General features: G+C 36.2%; 2 protein-coding genes across 2 annotated transcripts; both read right to left on the bottom strand.

Moving 5' to 3' along the window:
- Window positions 1-7,351: 7,351 nt before the first annotated feature.
- LOC119783485 (cytochrome c oxidase subunit NDUFA4-like) lies at window positions 7,352-9,221 on the bottom strand. Its single transcript, XM_038285047.1, has 4 exons — window positions 9,062-9,221; window positions 8,108-8,196; window positions 7,947-8,007; window positions 7,352-7,606 (listed from the first exon to the last, which is right to left on the bottom strand). The coding sequence occupies exons 1-4, from the start codon at window positions 9,101-9,103 to the stop codon at window positions 7,550-7,552; spliced, it is 249 nt and encodes an 82-aa protein (XP_038140975.1). The 5' UTR covers window positions 9,104-9,221; the 3' UTR covers window positions 7,352-7,549.
- A 3,765-nt stretch (window positions 9,222-12,986) lies between these two features.
- slc35b1 (solute carrier family 35 member B1) lies at window positions 12,987-20,829 on the bottom strand. The gene is made up of 9 exons (XM_038285036.1): window positions 20,316-20,829; window positions 18,834-18,925; window positions 18,586-18,716; window positions 18,447-18,477; window positions 17,170-17,330; window positions 16,919-17,045; window positions 13,941-14,047; window positions 13,685-13,838; window positions 12,987-13,529 (listed from the first exon to the last, which is right to left on the bottom strand). The coding sequence occupies exons 1-9, from the start codon at window positions 20,438-20,440 to the stop codon at window positions 13,483-13,485; spliced, it is 975 nt and encodes a 324-aa protein (XP_038140964.1). The 5' UTR covers window positions 20,441-20,829; the 3' UTR covers window positions 12,987-13,482.
- Between the last annotated feature and the right edge of the window lie 310 nt (window positions 20,830-21,139).

Below are 21,139 nucleotides of genomic sequence, written 5' to 3'. Positions count from 1 at the left end.
TGTTGCCAACTTTGTGTTTTGACTGTGTGTTTAAATAAAATGAGATCCAGATCCTAAGATCTGGTATTGTGCTCCAACTTCATCATGGACAGACATTGCCGGTTAATTTCAACATAGGGCATGATTTCATAGGTTTGTGTCTATAAGAATCTATCTGAAATTTTCTTTTTCAGGGTAACATTATATAGTATGCGACTTCAGTACATTTTAAAAGCAAAGAATTTGTTTTAGAGAAACCTTTCTTTCCTTGTGGACTAACCACCTACTTTTTACACCAGTTCCACTGACATTAAAACCATACCATCGATGGGATTCTGCTTCTTCCTAATTGATATGAATCATATAAACTTTTTGTTAGTGTATGCAATATTTGCCTCATCTGACTACAAATCGACAAATAAGATGTACGGAATATTTTCTATCTCCTATGTGTATCCTCATAAAAAATTAAAGAAAAGGCAGGTTTGCTACACATTCCTGCAAGTGCTGGCGATAAAAAGGCTTCATTGGAAATAAGAAGAAGAGGAGAAAATACAAAGGGATTATAAAGTATTGTCTAAAGCTACTTTATCTCAATTTATCAGGCTCTGTGTTTCGCAAAATATCAGTATGCTATTTTGTAAACAATATTTTTCAAATTCTTGCCAAAAGAGAGAAGAAAAAAGTGTAGATTGTAAATCCTTTCTATCTTTCAAGTCTAGGACTTTATCCAAAATCCATTTAACGTTTTGAGCCAGAAAATAGGGAATAAAACAGTTTCAGAATACAGAAAAATGGAAAAGGGTAATTCTTAGTAATTCTCTGTAATTAATTACAGTAATTTAATTACAGAAGTATAAATAGATGTCCATTACTGAGGCCCTAGAAACTGCCAAAAAAAAAAAAAAAACTCCAAGACTTGGCCACCTGACAGACGAAGTACACTAGACAATCTGGTCTCCACTAAAATAGCTAAAGTGTTCTTCCAGTGACTGGGAGGAAGAAGCATTACATAAAAATGATGTACTGTTGTTAATAGACCTAACATCAAATTAAACATTACGATAGCACATACCCAACAAAGACTGTCAGGGATGAAGAACCGGACAGCACCAGGCCCACCTAGAGGTTCAAATCACCCAAGTGCTAAAGAACGGGATCCAACTTAAAATGGCTAACCGAAAACCGAACAGGGTTGATGGTCCCAACCACCTGCCAGCCAACAACCTGTCTTTCAACAGCACAGGAGCTCCTTACAGACATAATAGCAGGAAACATAAGTGGGTACATGGATCAAGGTACAGAAAGGCTACAGAGGAGTCAAACACCCACTACTGGTTAACAGTCACTGGAAACTGCATAACCAGACAAACAAACCTGTCCACAGCCTCCGTTGATCATAAAATAGTCTGTGACTCAATGCCGCATGCATGGATCCTGGATCCTGGAATAATAAGTTGGCCTAAGAAGGAAATTCAGGTCACTGATATTGAAACACAAAATCTACCCGCCATGCATGGTGGAATCCACCCCAAATCCAGTATCCACAGACTATACACTAAGAGAAAAGTAGGATGCGGGAGGCATTATGAGCATCAGAGTCATCTTTGACGGTGAAACACCCAGGCTCCAAGAGTACATGGGGAAGACAAATATAGATATTACTTTATATCTCAAAACTATGACATAATACCTGACATTTTACATTTTCTTTGAGCCCCAGTAATGGATTACTATCTGATTACTGGTAACATGTCTGGTAAGTGATTACTATCAGTTACCAGACGTGTTTTTCCATGACTGTTAGGATTTTCAGCCTCTAGTGGCTGTTTGGGCCTTCTGGGGAGGTGTATCTCTCCAGACTCTGCTGGTTTGGTTTAGTTGCTGTTCTTTAAATGCTGTTAGAATGTGGTTTTTTAGTGTCAGCGTGGCTCTAATCAGCTGTTGGCAGGCGGATTAGCCGGCGGTCTCTCCCCATGGCGGCACCCTGGGTCGAAAGCTGGTTTGATGTTTAATGATGCCAGCTGCCAGCTCCACCAGGCTTTGAGCGCTAATGAGCTGGCACTGGTGGTGGACGGGGGCCACAGCGGCAGCACCTGGAAATGTAGCACACGTTTCAGAAGGGGCGGGGCTCCGCCAGGGATGTTGACGGGCATGCTGGAGACCCAGGACAGCACCGAAAGGCCCGCATCTCTTTGAAGAGCGCCCCAATTTCCATATTTCATTACACACTGCTGACTGACAAGGCCCTGCCAGATGTTCTATTTTCAGCTATTTAAATTTTGACCTGCTTTTCTACGATGGATGCAAAAAAAAAGGAACAGCAGTTTACATTGAGATGCCAGGGACGATGGGAAGTTGGATATGATGTTTCTGTTTTTTTATGTCTCTTTGTAAAACCCTGGTAGAACAATCACATTAATCCCACTTTACTTGCACATCTTTTCTTTCTACAGACGTTTGCTGACAGTATGTCCTCAGGGCTTCTCTGTCTTACTCAAGGACAAGTCTCATTGTCTATTTCAGGGATCAAACCTGAAACCTTGTATTTATGAGACAATGAGTCTCCAGCCATCCAGCCAGTCCAGTGCTGAATTGGCCCCAAAGTAAGTGATGCATACCCTGGAACGCCACATAAACCACGTTCACGCTGCCTTTCTGTCCCTGAGACATCAGAGATGATTAATTCCTGTGGTATTCCTTTTGAAATGGCTCTTAAATTGCAGCATCCATGCTCAATCCCTCATGCAAAAATACATTGACAACCCTGACCTTTTTGTGTGCTTGTTGTTGATCCACTTTGTCATCCTCAGCTAGCAGGCTCAAAGATCAATAAGATCCGGTTGGTACAGAACCTCTACATCAAACTCTTGTTTTCTGTCCATGAACTTGGATTTGGAAAGCTCACACAGCAGAAAAAGCAAAGAAGGATGATTTAAAAACTTTGTGGGACTCAAAGATTTAAGGACTAACTTTCTTACTTAGCACAGCTCAAAGAAGGTGGTTTAGTAGTTTATTCCTTTAGAAATGCATTTGTAAGCGTGTTGGTATCTCAGTCTGAAGGAAAGTAAAGAGGTAATTGGGAAGAAACCTGAAGACACATTTTGTTTAACTTTTCTAAGAATTTGACTTTGCTTTTTCTCTTTATGTTAATTTTCAATGTGAAATTGAAGAAAATAAACATCAGAGAAGGGGATTTTTTTTAGTCACTTCCTATTTCAAACATTTATAGAGTCAATATTTAACAGATATATTAGAATAGAATGAGTGACAAGCTTTCCTCTAACTGTCAAGACTGCAATTGTTTTTATTTTTCCATGTTGTGATAAGATATAGTGAAATGGAGAAAAAAGCAGCTCTCTGTTATTATTTGTTAACTTTGTTTCTGAGCTTTTTGTCAAATCTTTTTTTTTTTGACAGAGATGAATGGCCTACTACAAACAGAAACAAACAGCCTTCATATTCTTATCCTGAGCAAACAAGCTGCTTATACAGAAGTAGGAATTAGAGAGCTCCTCATAGTATTATAATATAACAGATGAGTTGAAAGGCAAATCTAAACCTGAGGTTATAGCTGCTTGTTGCTGTGCCATTTATAGTAAGCCGATAAATAAACCCACATATCTCAGTTGTGCACACGAACTTGAATGCATCCCATTGCATGAGGCTTAGTTTCTCTGGGAAGTCTGGAAAAAGCAGCAGCATACACAAGCTTCTAACATTTATAGAAACCCTTATTATTAATTATACTGCTTACAACCTGAGCTGATTATTTTCATATCTGTTCCAGTGCAAAGGAAATATCTCACCTTTTTTGACACTGAATTGGCTTAATGTCTGGAGCCATGCAGACTTACACAGTTTATGCTTTTGGATAAAGAAATGTATTGCAAACCATAAGCTGATAGAAGTAGATGTAGAGCCACTGATTTATGTTGGGGTTCAAAGACGAAGACTGTGGACAAAAAACTACAACTACTCGTCAATATTATTAAAAATCTGTATTGAGTTTTTGGAGAAACAGGGATAAAGCTGAAAAGTCAAACGAAAAAAGGTGTTTTTTTTCCTGGTGACATTAGGCAAGTTATCCAGACATCAGCGACTTTCTGACTAAAATGAACTGCCTTATGTGTATCAGAGTGCACGATTCTATCCGAATATCAGAATGTTAACTTTTCCTAAATCAAATATGCAGGAATTATATTAAGAAATTGGATGCAGAAAAAACTAAATCAGGCTGTATTTGAGTCAAGGGCAAAGAGTAGAGGTGGGTCATTAGAATAAAATCTAAACACTATAAAATATACTTGGAAGGGAAATCTTTCTGAGGGATTTCTCTTTGAGTTTATTTTATAAAACCATAAAACTTGTTTGTAATAATTTCTGAAAGATGCCAGACAGGTAGGGGATTAGCCCAGAATACAGAATCACACCACTTTCCGTGCTCTATTTTACTCTCTGAGCCGTGGTAATGCTTTTACCAACTATCATTATGTGGGCTGCTTTACTTTTTATTTTCTCACATTTCTTTGCTTAGCTTTATCAAGGTTTCTTTGCAGAGGAGCACCCAAGAGCTTGATTCATCATAGTGCTCAGGGGTCTGCAGAACTGGGTAAGGATGCAGGCCAATTTGGCTCCACAGCTGCAATCAAATCTATTCCTCAGAGATTTTATGCCTGTGAAGCTGTTTGAACTCTTACAACCCCTTAGCTGCCAGTCAAAAACTGATGATTTGGGAAACTCCTCTAACAGTAATGATGGGTCTGAGTACACGACTCCAGTACTAACAAGCAATTATTCCAGATGGAAAACTTTTCTGCACAAGCCAACAGGTCTAACTGTAACTTGATCTAGGGATTCAAATCCATGCCTGCTAAACTCAGATTTCTAAGATGTCTGCCCTGAAATCTGAGCACACCTGACAAAGGTGTTTGAAAACATTTAAAATTACTCTCTTACTCCAATAGCAACAGCTCAAATCACCTTTTAAACAAACCAATAATTTGAGGAGATTCAATTAGGGAAAAGTTAAGTATCTACTTTTGCTAGTTTTAGGTTTATCATCAGCCATAATCATTTAGTTAGGGGAAATAGGAACAAATCATGTTTTATTTTACTGCCTTGGACTTTTTTCAGCACAAATCAATGATTTCATCTCCCCTCAGGTTAGAAATACATCATCATGGGCCTTTTTCTTCAGACCACAAGCCTGGATGAGATCCCTAGATTAAATTTCATTGAACACTAGAAAACATAATCAAACGAAAAAACAAATCATTTTGGAACTAGATACCACCTACATGCTATGTCATTTGGATGGACTACAGCAAGTTATTTTCTGTTCCAGCAAAACAACCACAGCCAGAAAATTAACTGGAACACTTGTGATTTGGTAAGACAATTTGGTGGGTTTGCAAAGCAAAGTTTAAAGCTGATGATTATGTGTGTGTGTCATGAACTTCTATTATACCAGAGCATTTTAAAACAACTATGTTGGTAGCGGTTGGAAACTCAGAATTAGTTGTCAAACTAAATGATCATAGTGGGCTCATAAACACAAAACAGCTTTCTTTAGTAGTCATCTATTAACATGGCATTGTACCACTGAAATAGCAAATTAAAATTGCAAATTTTACAAGGAAAAGGCGGCAATTGCTAATTTAACTATAGTGTTTTTCATATATATACATCTATAAATATATAGATATGTATTCCTGTCTACCTGAACGATTGGCCTTAGGGTTAAATTAAGCATTCAGCGAAGACATTTATGTTGACAAGCAAACATCTATACTCATGACAAGAAATATTGTGTGAAATCCAGATTTAATTAAAAGTAAAATAAAACAAAGATTTACAAAAATTGGCACAAAATTGTAAACATTTAAACTGCTTCAAAGTATTTTTTTTTTTTTTAATTAGTTATTAAAACCCCTGTCTCAAGATTAGGTTGTTTGCATATACAATCTAGAGAACATTTACCTTTTAATTAAAATCACTTGAGAGATAAATGAGTACAATAAAGGCACATTTCTCTCCTGTTCAAGACACTGAGCTTATTATAGTACCTGGCACGCATAGTGAAATCTCAGTAAAAAGGATGAGTTCAAAAAAAGTTTCAAAATGAAAAGTATAATATTCTGTGCTAGAACCTAATCTCTATTTTCCCCTCAAAGTAAAAAAATATATATATATTAAAATATTCGTGTGTGCTCCAGGTAGAGAGAGGGCCTTTAAGATTCAGAGGTGGGACACTATTCAAATATGAAGTTCTCCTTGACATTTTCTGCACAACACTGGCTGCTCATCCTCGTCGCATTTCTCCAAGCCGCAGAAGGAACAGCACGACCCGATGACATTTACAAACTCATGTGCCTCAAGGCGATAACGTTTTATAATCAGAAACACCTCCAGCAGCCTCACTAAAAAAAGTCCTGGAACTCTGCAACACTCCGGTTTATAGGGAAAGCATTGTTTTAAACATAAAAAAAAAAGTAAAGCTCCTAATTTTTTTGACAACAGCAGATAATAGAAGAGAAAAATTCCTCAATTTAACCCTTTATAGGGCAAAGTACCGTGTCTGATCTCTTGCATAGCCTTCACAAATGTAGTTTCTCCCAAACAGTCAGTGAGGTCTAGAAGCACAAGATTTATATCCAGCCATTCAAAGATAATGCTACATGGCTGCAAATTTGGCATTTGATCAACAAATGATATATTACCTACCATAATTTAAGCTGGAAAAACAAAACTTAACTTAAAAAAAGGTAAAAAGCTAAAGTTAATAAGCTAAATTAAAAGTATAAAATGTAAGTGCTTGTAACATCAATGTTCCAAGGTTGTTATAACAAAAAAACTAACATGTTCCTTTGTTTTTCATGAATTTCTTAATATACTAGGGCAAGTTGCAGATTGTTGTTATAACATTGACGTTCATTTTGCCATGAAAATATACACTTTTTTGAATGTTACAAAAGTAATAAGGTCTTGCCCTGTCATCCAATAACACACTTGGCTTGAAATTTTTATTTTTAAAGTATTTCACCAACTGCCCTATAAATGGCTTTAAGTTTTTTGTTGCTGGAGATTAGTCTGTAGAGTAACAGCTGCCACCAGAGGGAGCCATCTGTTGAGACAAGGTCAGCGATACCCAGACGTCCTGGAGAGCAGCCAAGAATGCTGTGAAATAGTTGCACAGTAGCTGGGTCACAGGAGGGCAAAGGTACATTTGTGAAAGCAAAGTGGATATAGTGAATGCTGACAAAGGATGCAAAAACATTTAACGTGATGGAAAAAGTGATGCAGCAATGCAAATATATATATACACAAAAAGGTGAAGTGGTGCACAAAAAAATAAGCAAAAAAAAACAGATGAGGTGATCTGTATGAAGGAGAAAATACTCCTTTACTTTATTAATAAGTAGAAATAAAGAAGCCAGGGATGCAATGAACTGGAAGATGAGCTGTGCGGATTTAGCTTCTGCATTTTCCCTGGACGCAGAAAATTCAAGATAAGACCCAATGTGCGGCTTTGCTGATTGTTGTGGGTTTCTCCCAGCAGATTTGACCTTTAGAAGTCTGGGCGATCTTTCTTCAGTTTGCTGTAGTCCATGTTTACTGTAAAGAACTGAAGAAAAACAAATCTTAGCTTCAACACTTTTCATAAACCAACAAATCATGCATTTGTTTTTTCATGCTAATATTAAGTACATCTTTTTAGCAAAAAAGAAAAAAAAACTATTTTAAGTCTTGGGTTAAGTCTATCAGATTTGGTCAGCATTAACTAGATTATGTGCTTTTAATTAATCCATTTTAAAGACTTATACAGAGACTTACAGCACCTCTGACACTGATCCACAGGCTAAGTCAAATAAAACCTCTTACATACTGTTATTCCAAAGTCTTAGCAGTTTCATATGGTAGACAACCCCTATATTATGGTGCTTTTATTTACATTTAAAACACACCTTGTACTGGTAGTTTGGACTCAGTTTGTTCCAAGGCTCTGGGTTGTTCTTGCGATCCCAACTGTGGAGCAGACAGAACAGGTGACAATAGGTTTACTGAGAATGCCACTGTAGGTCATAGACATTCATTTTTTTTATTATTTAATGTCAACAGTGCTTACGAAACATCAGGGTTTCTCAGGCCCAGACGAGCCAGGTACAGCAAGGACATGGTGGTTCCTCCACCAATGAAGAAGAAAAGGGGAATCAGCTGTAAAGGAACAGAAATACTACTCAGAACACGAACCAACATTAACATTAATAACAGTAGCACGCACAAACAGGTAGGTCATCACTGCTTTGAAAACACGTAACATTTGACATTCCTTTTATGAAACCTTAAAATTCTAACAGATAATGGTCTAAATATGCAACAAAAAAAAAAGTTACAATTCCCTTTAAACAACCTTTCTACTAGGGAAGTAAAATTGATAAAGAATAGATGAAGAAGCCTTGCACTGGCAAACAAACCTAAACTAAATTAAAGATTGCATGATTTTTATTTTTTTTGTTTCTTTAAAAACAACAGCTCTACAGCAGTCATCTACAGATTCAAAAACATTGAAGAAGACAGAACAAAATCTATTTAACTGATATGTAAGAGTAAGAGGTTAGAAGAGTGGCAGATGGAAAAAAAATTTACATTTGGGAAAATCTAAAAATATATTTCTCTGGAAATGGTCTAAATAAGATAAACTACAAAATAAAAAAAACGTATATACATGTAAATATATGTATATTAATGATAACTAGTTACAAAACTGGCTAGCAGTCAAATAGAAAGACTTTCAGGGCAGTGTGACGCTTGGTTTGTCGTTCTGGTTAACCATTAACGACTTTTTAACATTGTTTTCTATTTTCATCTTAAAGGCACAGAAGGCTGGAATTCTCGATCTCACATTATATAATTTTATTAGTTATTTATTTTTTATGCAGCGTGTTTGGGGTTACAAAACAAGCTACACTCGTCGTCTAGCAAGCTAAGCTAAGTTAGCCACAAAAATTCAGAAAACAACCCAGTTTTAAAAAAAATCCACAAAATGAAACAAAACTCAGGAAAAGCTGTCAATACTCACGGCGGGGTGGCTTCTGAGCTGTTTGCGGATTGTAAGGAGCATTCTTAGGCTTGGAAAGTCCGCTTTGTGTCGAAAAAACCTCTGCTTATGTGAAGATATGCTAAAACTGTCCTCACCTTAACAGTTCGTCAGGGCGGAAGAAGGACGATGAGACATTACAGGGATACCATGAATATTTCCCCACAAATCTTCACTTTAAAAATTCTATAAAAAAATTATGTATCGCCTCAAGATCATATCTGAAGTTTATGTATATAAAAAAAACAATAGATTATTTTTAGGTCATTTAATTAACATGATTTAGTTCTTTTGTTAAAGCGGATTTTTATGCAGGCATAATTGAGGTCAACCGGCTTAATTCTTTTTTTTTTTTTTTTTTTACCCAAACTGAAGACTGGTTCATTAAGAATGTTATGGAAAAGTATTTCAGTAACTCAACTAACGAAGTTACTTATATAGAAATTATATAATAACCTTTATTTCTGTTAATCGTGATTTTCTACTTACAGCTATGAAAATACATTTAATATGAAAATATTACAAGGAACTATAAAGAAACTATTCTATTGTGGGCTATATATATATATATATATATATATATATATATATATATATATATATATATATATATATATATATATATATATATATATATGTTTAATACCTGTTTAGAAATATGTATTGTGAGTGCAGATAACCATCAATGGCTTACAAAATATGGTAAATAATGACATTATAAAAAATGTCTTTTTATGTAAAATCACAGGAAATATAGGATCCTGTCACAAGGCCAGTATAAAGTAAATATGGTTCTTTAGGCCATACTTAGCATATGTTTTCTCCATATCATAAGGATAAAGAATAATGTTGTGATTCAGAAGCCTTTGTTTCCTTATACAACATGTAGGCCACTTTTCACAAAACCTTAACAGGAAATGTGTCTATGGTAAAGTTTTGGGCTGCAATTACACAATGTTTGGAACAAAAGTGTAGCAGTCTCCAGCACTGAGTATCAACTAAATAACTATTCATGGAGTAAAACATTTCGGTTGCAGCATCTTTTTCCTTTGATTCAGAAGGAACTGAGGTTTTATCATAAGATTAGAAACTAAATTAATAAAAAAATAGGGCCATGTCCTCACAATCTAATAGATTTTGAGTATTTTTGAAAGGTAGATAGGACAAACTTTATAGCCATAATGTGGGATGCTGAATTAATGGCAATTTTACTTTGTCTTAAAGCTACAGTGTGTAATAATTACAGGCATATAAATTCAGAAATTTAATATATTATACATAACTATGTTATTTATCATCACCTATGAGCTCAGCCTTTTAACCATAACATTTGCGTTGCCTTAGAATTCGTTATTTATAATTACATGGGAGCGGGTCTCGCAGCCATGGAGGCTGACATCTTTGCGCTACGGCAGCGCAGAGGCAACAAACTAGCGATTGCGAGATCTCCCATGACGCTCGAAAATAACTACGGCAAGTTGAGAGAGATGAACTGAGACGGTACTGAACAGTAGATGGCAGTATTATGCCTGAGAAGCGTTTAGTCTGCCTGAAACCAAAGAAGAAGAAGAAGCAGGTATACTGCGCCTCGGTAACAAGAAAGGTAAACAAGGCGGCAGGCGTGAGTGACTTTGCAAACTGTTTGGCACTGTGTGGCCAAACATCAGACGAATGGAGGATCATGCCTACTCTGTATCACAACGAAAAGCGGCGGACACCGAACCCCCGTCATCTAAGAAGCGGAAACACGACGAGAATAAACGCAAGCGTGACAAGAAACGGCAAAAAACACGGATCAACATTGGTACGGCATTTACACGATGGAAGTCACTGATGGAGGAAAAAGGTTTTCAAAGTGACGCTCAAGTTGCCAGTTTTCTCTTGGACAGGTAATTAATCCTATACACACAATTGTCTAATATCACTGCAGTTTTTGGAGTACAGGATGCTCAGACCTGTCTAAAACAATAACATGCTGCGTGATGATGCTGTTACTCTCCAGTATACTTATTCAGCAACGTCCCTGACGTTTCACAGGTAATGATTCAGTAATTTTCTGTAAAATAATTTTCTGGATATATACCTCGGTTACTTCTCTCCGGCTCCTTTGGAGATCTTCAAGCCTTTCCTCCTCTGCTCTCACCCCGCTGGCTCCCCTCTCTCGCCTGGCCCCAGCTGCACGCTCACCCCGGCCTCTCTGCCCTCTTCCTTTCCCTCTTCCTTGCCTTGTAACCCCCGTGCCACAAACAAGACTTGGACTCTGTAAACGGGGAATATATATTCTTCCAGCGAACACAATCTCGCTGTTAAACTAATGACTACAATTACTTCGTCTGTTTATATCACCATGCAAAGCAGCTCACCAAAACGTCACAACGACGTAGAAAAAATAACGGGTATATTTATTATCTTAAGTCTACATGAAATCTATACCCTACACAGACTAATGAAATACTATCTGTAAAATTATCTATGTTAACAAACCTCATCACTTGAGAAGGTAGGTGATGCGGACGTCGTGGAAGACATTTTGTCCCGTAACGCTCGCCGTACTGTTGGGGGGGAGAAGCGGTGGGGGGAGACGTTCATGTTGCTGCAGTCTGCAGTCTGACCGCTAGATGTCGCTGAAAATTACACACTGTAGCTTTAAACAAATTTAGTTATGAGGTTTCCTCCTCACTTTGGTTTTTAATAAGTTGAAATGTACAAAATAGATGTCATATTGAATGGGGAAATAAGGTTTGTCATGTAAAGAAATTACTACTACTACTCCTTCAAACATTGGCTGCTTTCTCCTTAATTTGTATTTAACTGGGATTTCAGCAGTTAAATCTGGGAATGACATGACATCTAATATAACATAGTCCAAAAAAGAAACAGGGATTTACGATCTGATGCACCCAGAGACCTGCTTATCTGTCAATAGCAATAATGTAAGCTAATAGCAAAGTGTACTTGCTGTTTCTTTACTGTTGAAATTCATTTTGAAAAGTAATGTAAAGCCTGTAGGTTATTTCCAATTGTCCCACATCTTTGCAGATTGCTTCATATCTGTTGTCACATTGTTTAACCAAATACTGAAGCTGTGTTGCACTGTAGTGGTGCTCTAGACAGGACAGGGTAAAGACAGTCCACCTTGGTCTCTTGGTAAATGTAGTCTTAAATATTTCTCTGAGTTTTTTTTTTTACTTTGCCAAATAAATTGTGATATTCTTCTGTGTCAGTCATTACACTGCTCCTGGGGAATTTCAATTGTTAGGGAATGAAAAAGGAAAAATAGTTTAAAATATTAATTTTCATGATTCCTATCCTGCCATGAAGACCAATCTGTAGACCTGCCAATATTCCAAAATCAACTTTTAGACTTTGACTCATAATTTGAAAGGACTTGATTGATCTAATTGCACTGAGAAAATTTAAAATTTATTGTAAAGGAACATGAAATTAATACTATTAGTCAGTGTAACTGCTTCTATTTGGATATTTTATTGAAATGATTTACATCTTTCTCTTGGAAGTTCTGCACGGTTGTTGTAATGATTTTCTTACTGCTTTAACTATGTTCTTGCAGCCCTCTTAGCCAATTCACTCTTGAAAAAGTGAAAGGTGTCAGTGGTCAATATATATATATATATATATATACCCTTTTAACAATATTAAATATTTCTGAGATACTGAATTTGATGTTTTCGTTATTATTTCTCAGGTTTAATCGTTCAACTTAAAAAGAAAAATCTTTTTCATCTTATCCTATCATACAATCAGCTACTGTACATATTTGGATATTTCTCTTTATCAAAAAATGTTGACACAATGATTTGTCTAGGGCGAAAATGCATCTTTTCAAGTGATTAAAGGTTTGTGTTGAAGTTCTTTGGATTGAGAGAAAAAAAATGGGAAACAGTGCTTTATAACAATTTCCCTTTATGACAAGTTGTTTTCATCTCATATAAAATAAACACAATTAATGAGTATCGGACACAACATGAAACATTTACATTTTTTTTCTGAAATTCTGGATTCCTTTTTTTCCAAGTAGTAAACTTCTTTTGATGAAAACATTTTCCAGCCTTTATCTTAAAAGAAAAAGCCAACTTATGGTCAAATGCTAAAAATGCACAAGAGGTGGCAGGTTTTTTTATTTTTATTTTTTAAAATATATTTAGATATATTTAGGAGCTTTAGCTCATCTTAATTCATTCTGGCCTTCGGTCATCAGAGCACCCTTGTCTTCAGTTCGTCAGGAGCTGCTAACTTTGACAACTCATTCAAATTTCTGACCATACATCAAACACAAATAGCTACTTATGTATAAGTTATCTAAGAAAATATTTTACTTATTACAGTATGTTTACATTTCATTTAAATGCTTTCCATTACTGCTCTTTCATATTTTACGTTCTTTAGTGCTTCTTAGGGGGTTTGCCAAATTTCGCATCCAATCCAAGACCTAAAAAAAGAAAAGCAAAGACATTAGTGATGATTGAAAACACACATAAACTAAAGCAGTTAATTGAATATTTAAATCTACTTTAGGTGCATTTGGCAAGTTTTCCCACAATAGATGTAATGAAATAACTAAAGCTCTACATCAAATCTTCCTACCTAGGAAAACCAGAATAGTGCCAATCCACTGCATCTCTGTCATCACGTTTCCAAACAAAATAACAGAACCAAGGATGGTGAAGAACTTCCTGGTGGTGGTGACGATGGAGCAGGTCAGAGGCCCAAAGTACACCACAGTCATAAAGATAAAGGTCTGCAGACAATGAGAAGATAGCAAAATATAGCAAAGTTTTATTCTCTAAAACAGCTTGGTTTAAACATGTCCAGTAGTTTTACCTCCCATCATTATACTCACCTGGCCTAAAGCGCTTGTCAGTCCAAACAGAAGAATATTGTAGAATATGCTGGGGTGACGTTCTGTAAAACTCAGGAAACTCCAGATTTCTCCCGTCCAAAGCACAGCTGAGAATGGAGGCGAACATTTCATCAATGCCATTTCATAATCTTTCACCAATTATCATCTAAAAATATTCAACAACAAAAAAATGTATCTGCCTTCATGAAATCACTGAACAGCACCCCCAAGTGGTTTGATACCATAAAAACAGGGAGCGCTGTTTAAATTGACAAATCCCTCAATCCTTTTTAATCCAATGTTTGAAGTATAATTAAGCAGAAATGTACAGTAAATATATCTGCAGACGTCAGGCCTCAGATCCAGAATCTGCAGAACTTAGGTGGAAAAACACGGTTGGTTAAAATGGATACAAGTTTTGAACAACTCTGGAAAGTAAAATATTTGTGGTAATGTATGCTTTCAGTATAATAAAAATAAACAAATAAAAAAGCCTACATTTAAAGACAAACATTTAAAAGCATTAAAACAAACATTTGGAAAGCCCCTAGAAATACCAAACAGAAGTACTGAGGGGCCTTAAAAAAAGAAAAGGCAATTAATTTTTGTGTGAGATTGTTTTGTCTCCGACAAGAAATAAAACAGGCAATAAACTTAATGAAGGTAAGAAGAAAACAGAAAATGATATCTTAGAAAAGGAGTCCCAGATATTAACAAAAGAAAAGGGGGTGACTCGTTTCCAATTTTGTTGTTCTAGATGGTTTACATCTATAACTGACTACAAAAACATTTTTCTTCACTCTGGTTCTATTTAGCAAAGTTGAATAATTTGTTTCTTTATTAGTTTTAAACACTGCTTTAAATATTGCAGCAGCAATGATTTAAAGAATGTCATTGTTTTGACCCATTCATGATGAAATGCCAACATGCTATAAAGGAAGAAATCACTGAGGCACAAAATATTACAAAAGATTTAGAGAACACAGTTCAGTCTAGGGCTGGGCGATAATTCAATAACGATATATATCGATCGATAGACGTGTGGCGCAATAGAAAAAAAGAGGGTCGATAAAAGTTCGATAAAAAAGAAACGCAGTTTTCCTTCCTTCTCATTGTAGCCTAGCATGTAGGTTTATGCTAGTCACTGCTTCCTTCCAACCAATCACAATCGCGGACCCAGGCATGCCGTCACCAAGCGCCGCCCTCTCAAACCACAACACAGAGCACACGAAGATGTCGCAGCAAGGAGAGGCGGAGGAAATTGTTTCAAAGAAGGGTTTTTGTAGTTCGGCAGTCTGGCAGTATTTCGGTCATGGCAAGTCGGACCAAAAACAAACCACAGTCATCTGGAAAATGTGTAGGGAACCAGTGAAAACGAAGTCTGATAACACAACCAACTTTTTTTTTTTTTTTTATCATCTCAGCCGCTCACAGCCGCAGGAGTACGAGCTGTGTAGGCCCCGACGCAGCTCTCCTCCGAGGAATCTTCGGGAAATATATATATATTTTCAGTTCTGGGCAGTTTCCCACGTAGTTCTAACAATTGAGATAAAAATGCTGAGGGGCCAGAAACTTCAAAGTAATAAGTCAGGTTAAAGCAGGAAACGGGGGCGGCGGTGGTGGGGGGGCATTTATTTATTTGTTATATTTATTTTGGTCACTTTTCTGGTCACTTTAGTTTATTCTTTGTCAGTATTTAATAACATAACTCAGGTCTCTTAAGTTATTTTTCTTTAAAACAATTCTGTTATGGTTAAAAAAGTTGGTTAAATAAAGATTTAATTCGAAGTCTGTGTTTGTGTTTTTTTATTAAAATTAAATCATTTAGCAATATTATAAAAAGTCCAGGCAGAGCTGCACATAAAATATGGTTTCAAATCTTTTCAATAATTATCGATATCGATCAATATGCATTTTTTTTTATCGATAAGCTTTTTTTCTATATCGCCCAGCCCTAGTTCAGTCTTATAATCACAGCTGTTTAGATAATGCTCACTCAGTTACTTAATCTTCTAAAACAAAAGAAAACTAGAAAGGAATTAGATCTAACTGTCTTGTGTATGTCTACTTTTTTTTTAACCATAAAATGATGCATTCGGATGTTTAAACTGGCATCAGTATTGCCATTTTTAAAATATCTTTCAGTGCATGTGCAAGAAAACAATCCTTTGCCTAAAGTAAATGTTTAAACTTTAAAGCAATCTTCTCCATACGTCTACCATGGGAAGGTGTACTTGATGCCTTACATTTATTGAATTGACTCCTTTTTATTAGTTTTAGTCTTTTATCTAAAAAACAAAACAAAAAAAGATTACAGTGATTTTCTTACTGAATCCAGGGCTTTGATGTGAAGACTTTCTGTCTTATCTATAAAGATAAAACTCAACACTGACTTAATGAGTTCTGCACCAGAGAAAATTCTGCTCCCATGTTCTACATGAAATGAAGCCATTTAGGGTTTTGTTCTTGTTTATATAAATTACTGCTTTCTGCTGCAACAAAGCAGAAGCTCATTTAATAAAAAAAAAAATAAATACACATTGGTATCGATCTTGAGAATATGAAAATGTTATATAAATAGCAACTAAAACAATTAACTGTTAATGGGAAAATGTTTTAAAGAACAAGTCTGAGCCTGATAAGTTGTCAAACCCAAAACTGTTAAAATAAAGTTTGACTTTATTTGCATCTACATAGTTTTATTCATAAAAGTAGCTATAAAATGCTTATTAAGAGGAGTTTATAATGATATACTTTGAGAAAGAAACTCTTTTCAAATATGCACACTTAAAATGAACCACCATTGGTGTTTAGTCTGTTGTATGTTGGCAGTACTGAACAACAACAAGGTGATTCTGCTCATTAGTGGCTGCTCCCTGACCACAGGAAGGATATTAAAAATCTGTGAAAATGCTTCTGGCACACAGTGGTGAATATTCAACTCTATGTGCATTTGGCAGAGAGAGCCACTGACTCACCCAGTCCCAGAATCAGGGTGGACCACATGTTGATGTTCAGCATCATGTGGTTGGCTCCGGTCTGGAAGCGGGCCCTCATGTGGTCCTGGGCGACACCAGTGAGTCCATCCAGTGTCAAAGAAACCAACTATGATGAAGAAAAAAACAAAAGAAGAAGAATGACAAACAAAATATATAAAAATAAAAAAGAGAAGTCATTAATCGGAAGAAGGGAGATTCAAACAGATGTTCTAATCAGCATGTTTACTCACAAGCAGAATCTCTCCAAAGCCAAAAATATGGTCATCAGTAACAGCTGAGGCCTTGTTAGGTTTGTAGAGAAACATAGCAACACCTCCAACAATCAGCAGCACACACAGGTACTTGGCCAGCGGATACTTCTTTCTTAGTATTGTTACACCGAGAATCATCACTGCAAGAAACAAGAAAGAATTTGACTTTTACTCTAGACACAACATCTGGCCTTGGACCTTGGGTATAAAATGTGGCCCATGCTGCAAATAAAATAAACAGCACAATGACAAATACTATTCTGTAACAATTCACTCCGCGATGCACTAATCCTTATTATTTTGAACTGATATTTCTCCTCATTGGGTCAATCATGTTTAAAAAAAATGTAAATAAGTTTGATGTATTGATGATTTGCCCTGATCCTCACTGGTTCCCCATTGACATTTCTTCCATAGCAAGTTAATCACTGAAGATAAAGTTCTCTGTAGCCATTAGCTCCTGGCATGCTATTCTTCTTTCCATGGGCTCATTTAAATAGGTTAGCTTCTTTGCATGAACTCTGCTTTTAACCATAGTAAACAAATTCTTATCTGAAAGCATCATTTTAGTTGGATTTATTTTGTGGGTTGCTTTGGAGACTACTGTCCTGTCATTCTTTAAATATAGACTGCTGAAACTTAAAGGGAATATAAAGAATTTGAAGGAACACTGCTCCAGGGTGGATCTGCAGTATACCTACTCATCGTTGCTAAAACAGTCTCACACCATAATCATGCCATCTTCGTGCATAGCAGTTGCATCAGGTCTTTTAGGATTAAAGCTTTACTCTAACTTCAAATGTTGTCCTGTTTGTCATTAGTGTCACACATCTCAAAATGTTCATGTCTGACCATAAAGTAAATGAAGAATGTCTTTTTTTTTTTATTATTATTTAAAGTTTAAAAAAAATTTAAAATCATTGTAATTGGATGGGAGGTTTGTGTACAAATAAATACTGAAAAAGCATCCCAGAGGATCTTCAGACTAGAGTTTCACAGAACAACTAAATGTCTGCAGCTCCACTTGCTCTGCAGTGACTAAGCAGTAGAACTGACTTTGTAAGCGTTACACAAACCATTTTTTCAAGGCATAGATAGCATCTATGATGCAATCAAAAATATGGAACAATGTGTTACTGCATACAGAAGGCGCCTTCTAATAATGGACCTTTCATGCAGCTGAGTGCTAAGCTTTGAAATAAGCTACTAAACTCACATGAGCAGCTGTGTGTTATAAAATAATAGACTGAAAATACCTGGGATGGGCTTGCAGGACTTCCCCAACACCTGGAACAATAAATATCCTGCTTTAGGGTAACCACAAACATAACTCATGCACAAAATAAACATAATAATACGTTTCTTAATGTAGTATATTTAATAGAGAAAACTTACCTGTGTGGGATAGTTAACATACTGAAGAGCAGAGTTACTGGAAACCATCGCTCCAAGATAGGAGAGGGAACAGAGGCCATAGAGCCAGCTCTTAGTATGATCCACTTTGGAGCTTTCAAAAAACTGGATCACTGTTTATAAGAAGACACAAAACATGCTTTTTTTTTTCTTTTGAAAAACTACAGGATGATCATTTCAAGATTGAAGTGTTGGTTACTTGCTCAACAGCTTTGCAGCCAGATACTTACAGATCTTAGCAAAAATGCCATTGATGATACACTGGATAAAGACCAACGTCCGTGCAAAAGTAAACTTTTCTCCACCATAATTCCCTCTTGTGCTGCAAGAGTCAGACAAACAGGGCTGAAGGAAGGACTGCTAAAAACACCACTACAAGAAAACTGACCAGCATGGACAAACAACTTTCATTATAAAAAAAACTTTACAAAATAAATAAATTTTTTTAAATTTATTTACCACCTGTTTTGGAGGTTTCAGTTTAGACTGATCCCAAAGACTGCAGGACTAGTGATGCCAGCAGTGTCTAATACCAACACTGATTGCAAAAACTATGTATTATCTGATATGATCTGTGGCCCCCTCATGGGTAACACACCAGGTGTGAAATAGATAAAAAACCGAGGTTCCCTTGTTTGACATATTTCTAGAAAACTATTCAAAATTGTTAAAACTTAGTGCTTTGTTGACCGCTACAAAAATATCTAAAAGCATGTTAGATAAAAGTTACAAAATTTTGTAAAATTCCATACATATGTATTTGAAACATAACTTTAACTCCACTACATTTCGAGGAAGCTGCTAGTTACTTGTTCCTTTTGGCTCAGCTTAGATTTGCAATCCATTGTTGCGTTTTTTCTTTCTGGAGATAGCAGAGCGCAGGACTGATCTTTGACAGTACTGCATTTGAGATTTGCATGACATTTTATAAATGTGAGAGGGTAGATACTACTTTAAGTTTATTGCCATTTGGACACGTTGTTCAGTAGGATGAGTTCTCAGATCAGAGTTGGAGTTGTGGTAATTGGTTATACACCTTAAACCTCTATTCCACAGTGAAAGCATGAGGAGAATCAAAACATTCCTTTTTTCTTTATGGTTTTAAATAAGAAATAACAATCACAGTAGCTTTCCTTTTTTGTGGAAGTTTTATGCTAAAGTCCTTTACAGGTGGTTTAGAATCTGTAGCAGATGGTTCTATGCATCAATACATCAGGGGGTTTCTGAAAGTTACAAGGTTCTTTAAAATTACTCAGGAAATTCTGCAGACATGGACTGATATTAAAATGTGTTATTTCTATTTTTGAATAGTTACGCTTTTTTAAATGCAGGAACTTTTAAATACTTAAGTATTTTCAAATGTAGTTTCTTCAATACTTTAACTTGAGTAGACGTTTGACAGATTAACCTTTACTTTTTGTATCAGTACTTTTACTGTTGAGTACTTCTCCACCCCTGCTTAACAGAAAAGTCTAAATAGACAAAGAGGGACCAAAATTTGTTGTTGATAAAAGAGCCATTGGAATCCTAATCCTAAGTATTGAAGATTTTAAACCTTTTAAGATTATATATTTCATTGGGTAAAAGCTAGAAGAACCTAAAATCTTGCCAGATACCATAAACTCCAAGAAACCACAGAGCAGACTGCTAACTGTTAAATCATTGTCAACAATTGTGTCATTTTGCTAAGCAGACAGCTGCTAGCTACTTACATCGTCTCTTGTAGTATACCGTAATAAAAATAACACACGAAGACTCCAAAGAAGCAAACAATGAAGCGTATCCTCATATTGTCCCACATCGAGACGGGCTTCCCTGCTCCTTTTCCCCCAGCCATGCTATCCTCCACCAGCCCGGGCAGGTTCACAGACACCGCTCCGCTCCCCACAGCCCTTACACCGGCGTCCCGCTCCACTATAACCGCTGGGGAGAGCTGTTTGATTACTTAATTTCCTCTTCGTGATAAAACTTTTGTTGGTATTCCTGCTACAGCACAGCGACCGTTAGGTACCAAAGCTCCACAGGTCCGTTTTTCCACTTAGCCTGTTAGGCGCATCACAGCTAACTATTTTAACATGTTTAATATTATCAATCTTCAATTGACAAAAAGAGCATTTAAAACAGAATAGCACAGAAAAAGTAAACCAACTATGGAGTGGCAATTCGTGTTTTTACTGAGTGACCACTTGATGTAAAAATTAAAAAATAAATCCTGCCGAAAAATATATCAGGACCCCGGAGGATCTCCATTTAGCCTGAACGCTAGTACATTTATAACCTAAATATTTTTTTAATCAGTGGGAGCCTGTTTTTTTCACACATTTATAACTCAAACTCATTCGTTAAAAATAAAAACAACTGAAGTTATTTAATGCTGATAGAATCTTAATGGCTATATTTTGTATACCGGCAAAATGTAAGGACAGCTAAGATTAAACAGGTGGTCCTTCTTGTAATAGAAGCGTCCTATTTTTGTCGTATCAAGATGTGGATTGATTTCATTGGTCCATGTAAGTGTTATAACTTTACAGTGAGC

This window comes from Cyprinodon tularosa, unplaced genomic scaffold, assembly GCF_016077235.1.
Source record: "Cyprinodon tularosa strain WSP-4 unplaced genomic scaffold, ASM1607723v1 ctg105, whole genome shotgun sequence".
Classification (NCBI taxonomy): domain Eukaryota; kingdom Metazoa; phylum Chordata; class Actinopteri; order Cyprinodontiformes; family Cyprinodontidae; genus Cyprinodon; species Cyprinodon tularosa.
This window is presented reverse-complemented; position numbering and strand designations above follow the sequence as displayed.

What these genes read in the sequence shown, in the direction of transcription:
- LOC119783485 (XM_038285047.1), bottom strand. Translation starts at nt 9,103, where the DNA reads ATGCTCCTTACAATCCGCAAACAGCTCAGAAGCCACCCCGCC. An exon ending in CTGAGAAACCCTGATGTTTC is followed by an intron (nt 8,008 to 8,107) that starts GTAAGCACTGTT and finishes TCTGCTCCACAG; the next exon opens with TTGGGATCGCAAGAACAACC. An exon ending in GTCCAAACTACCAGTACAAG is followed by an intron (nt 7,607 to 7,946) that starts GTGTGTTTTAAA and finishes GTTTTTCTTCAG; the next exon opens with TTCTTTACAGTAAACATGGA.
- slc35b1 (XM_038285036.1), bottom strand. Translation starts at nt 20,440, where the DNA reads ATGGCTGGGGGAAAAGGAGCAGGGAAGCCCGTCTCGATGTGGGACAAT. An exon ending in TGACAAGCGCTTTAGGCCAG is followed by an intron (nt 13,839 to 13,940) that starts GTGAGTATAATG and finishes CATTGTCTGCAG; the next exon opens with ACCTTTATCTTTATGACTGT. An exon ending in CACTATTCTGGTTTTCCTAG is followed by an intron (nt 13,530 to 13,684) that starts GTAGGAAGATTT and finishes TTCTTTTTTTAG; the next exon opens with GTCTTGGATTGGATGCGAAA.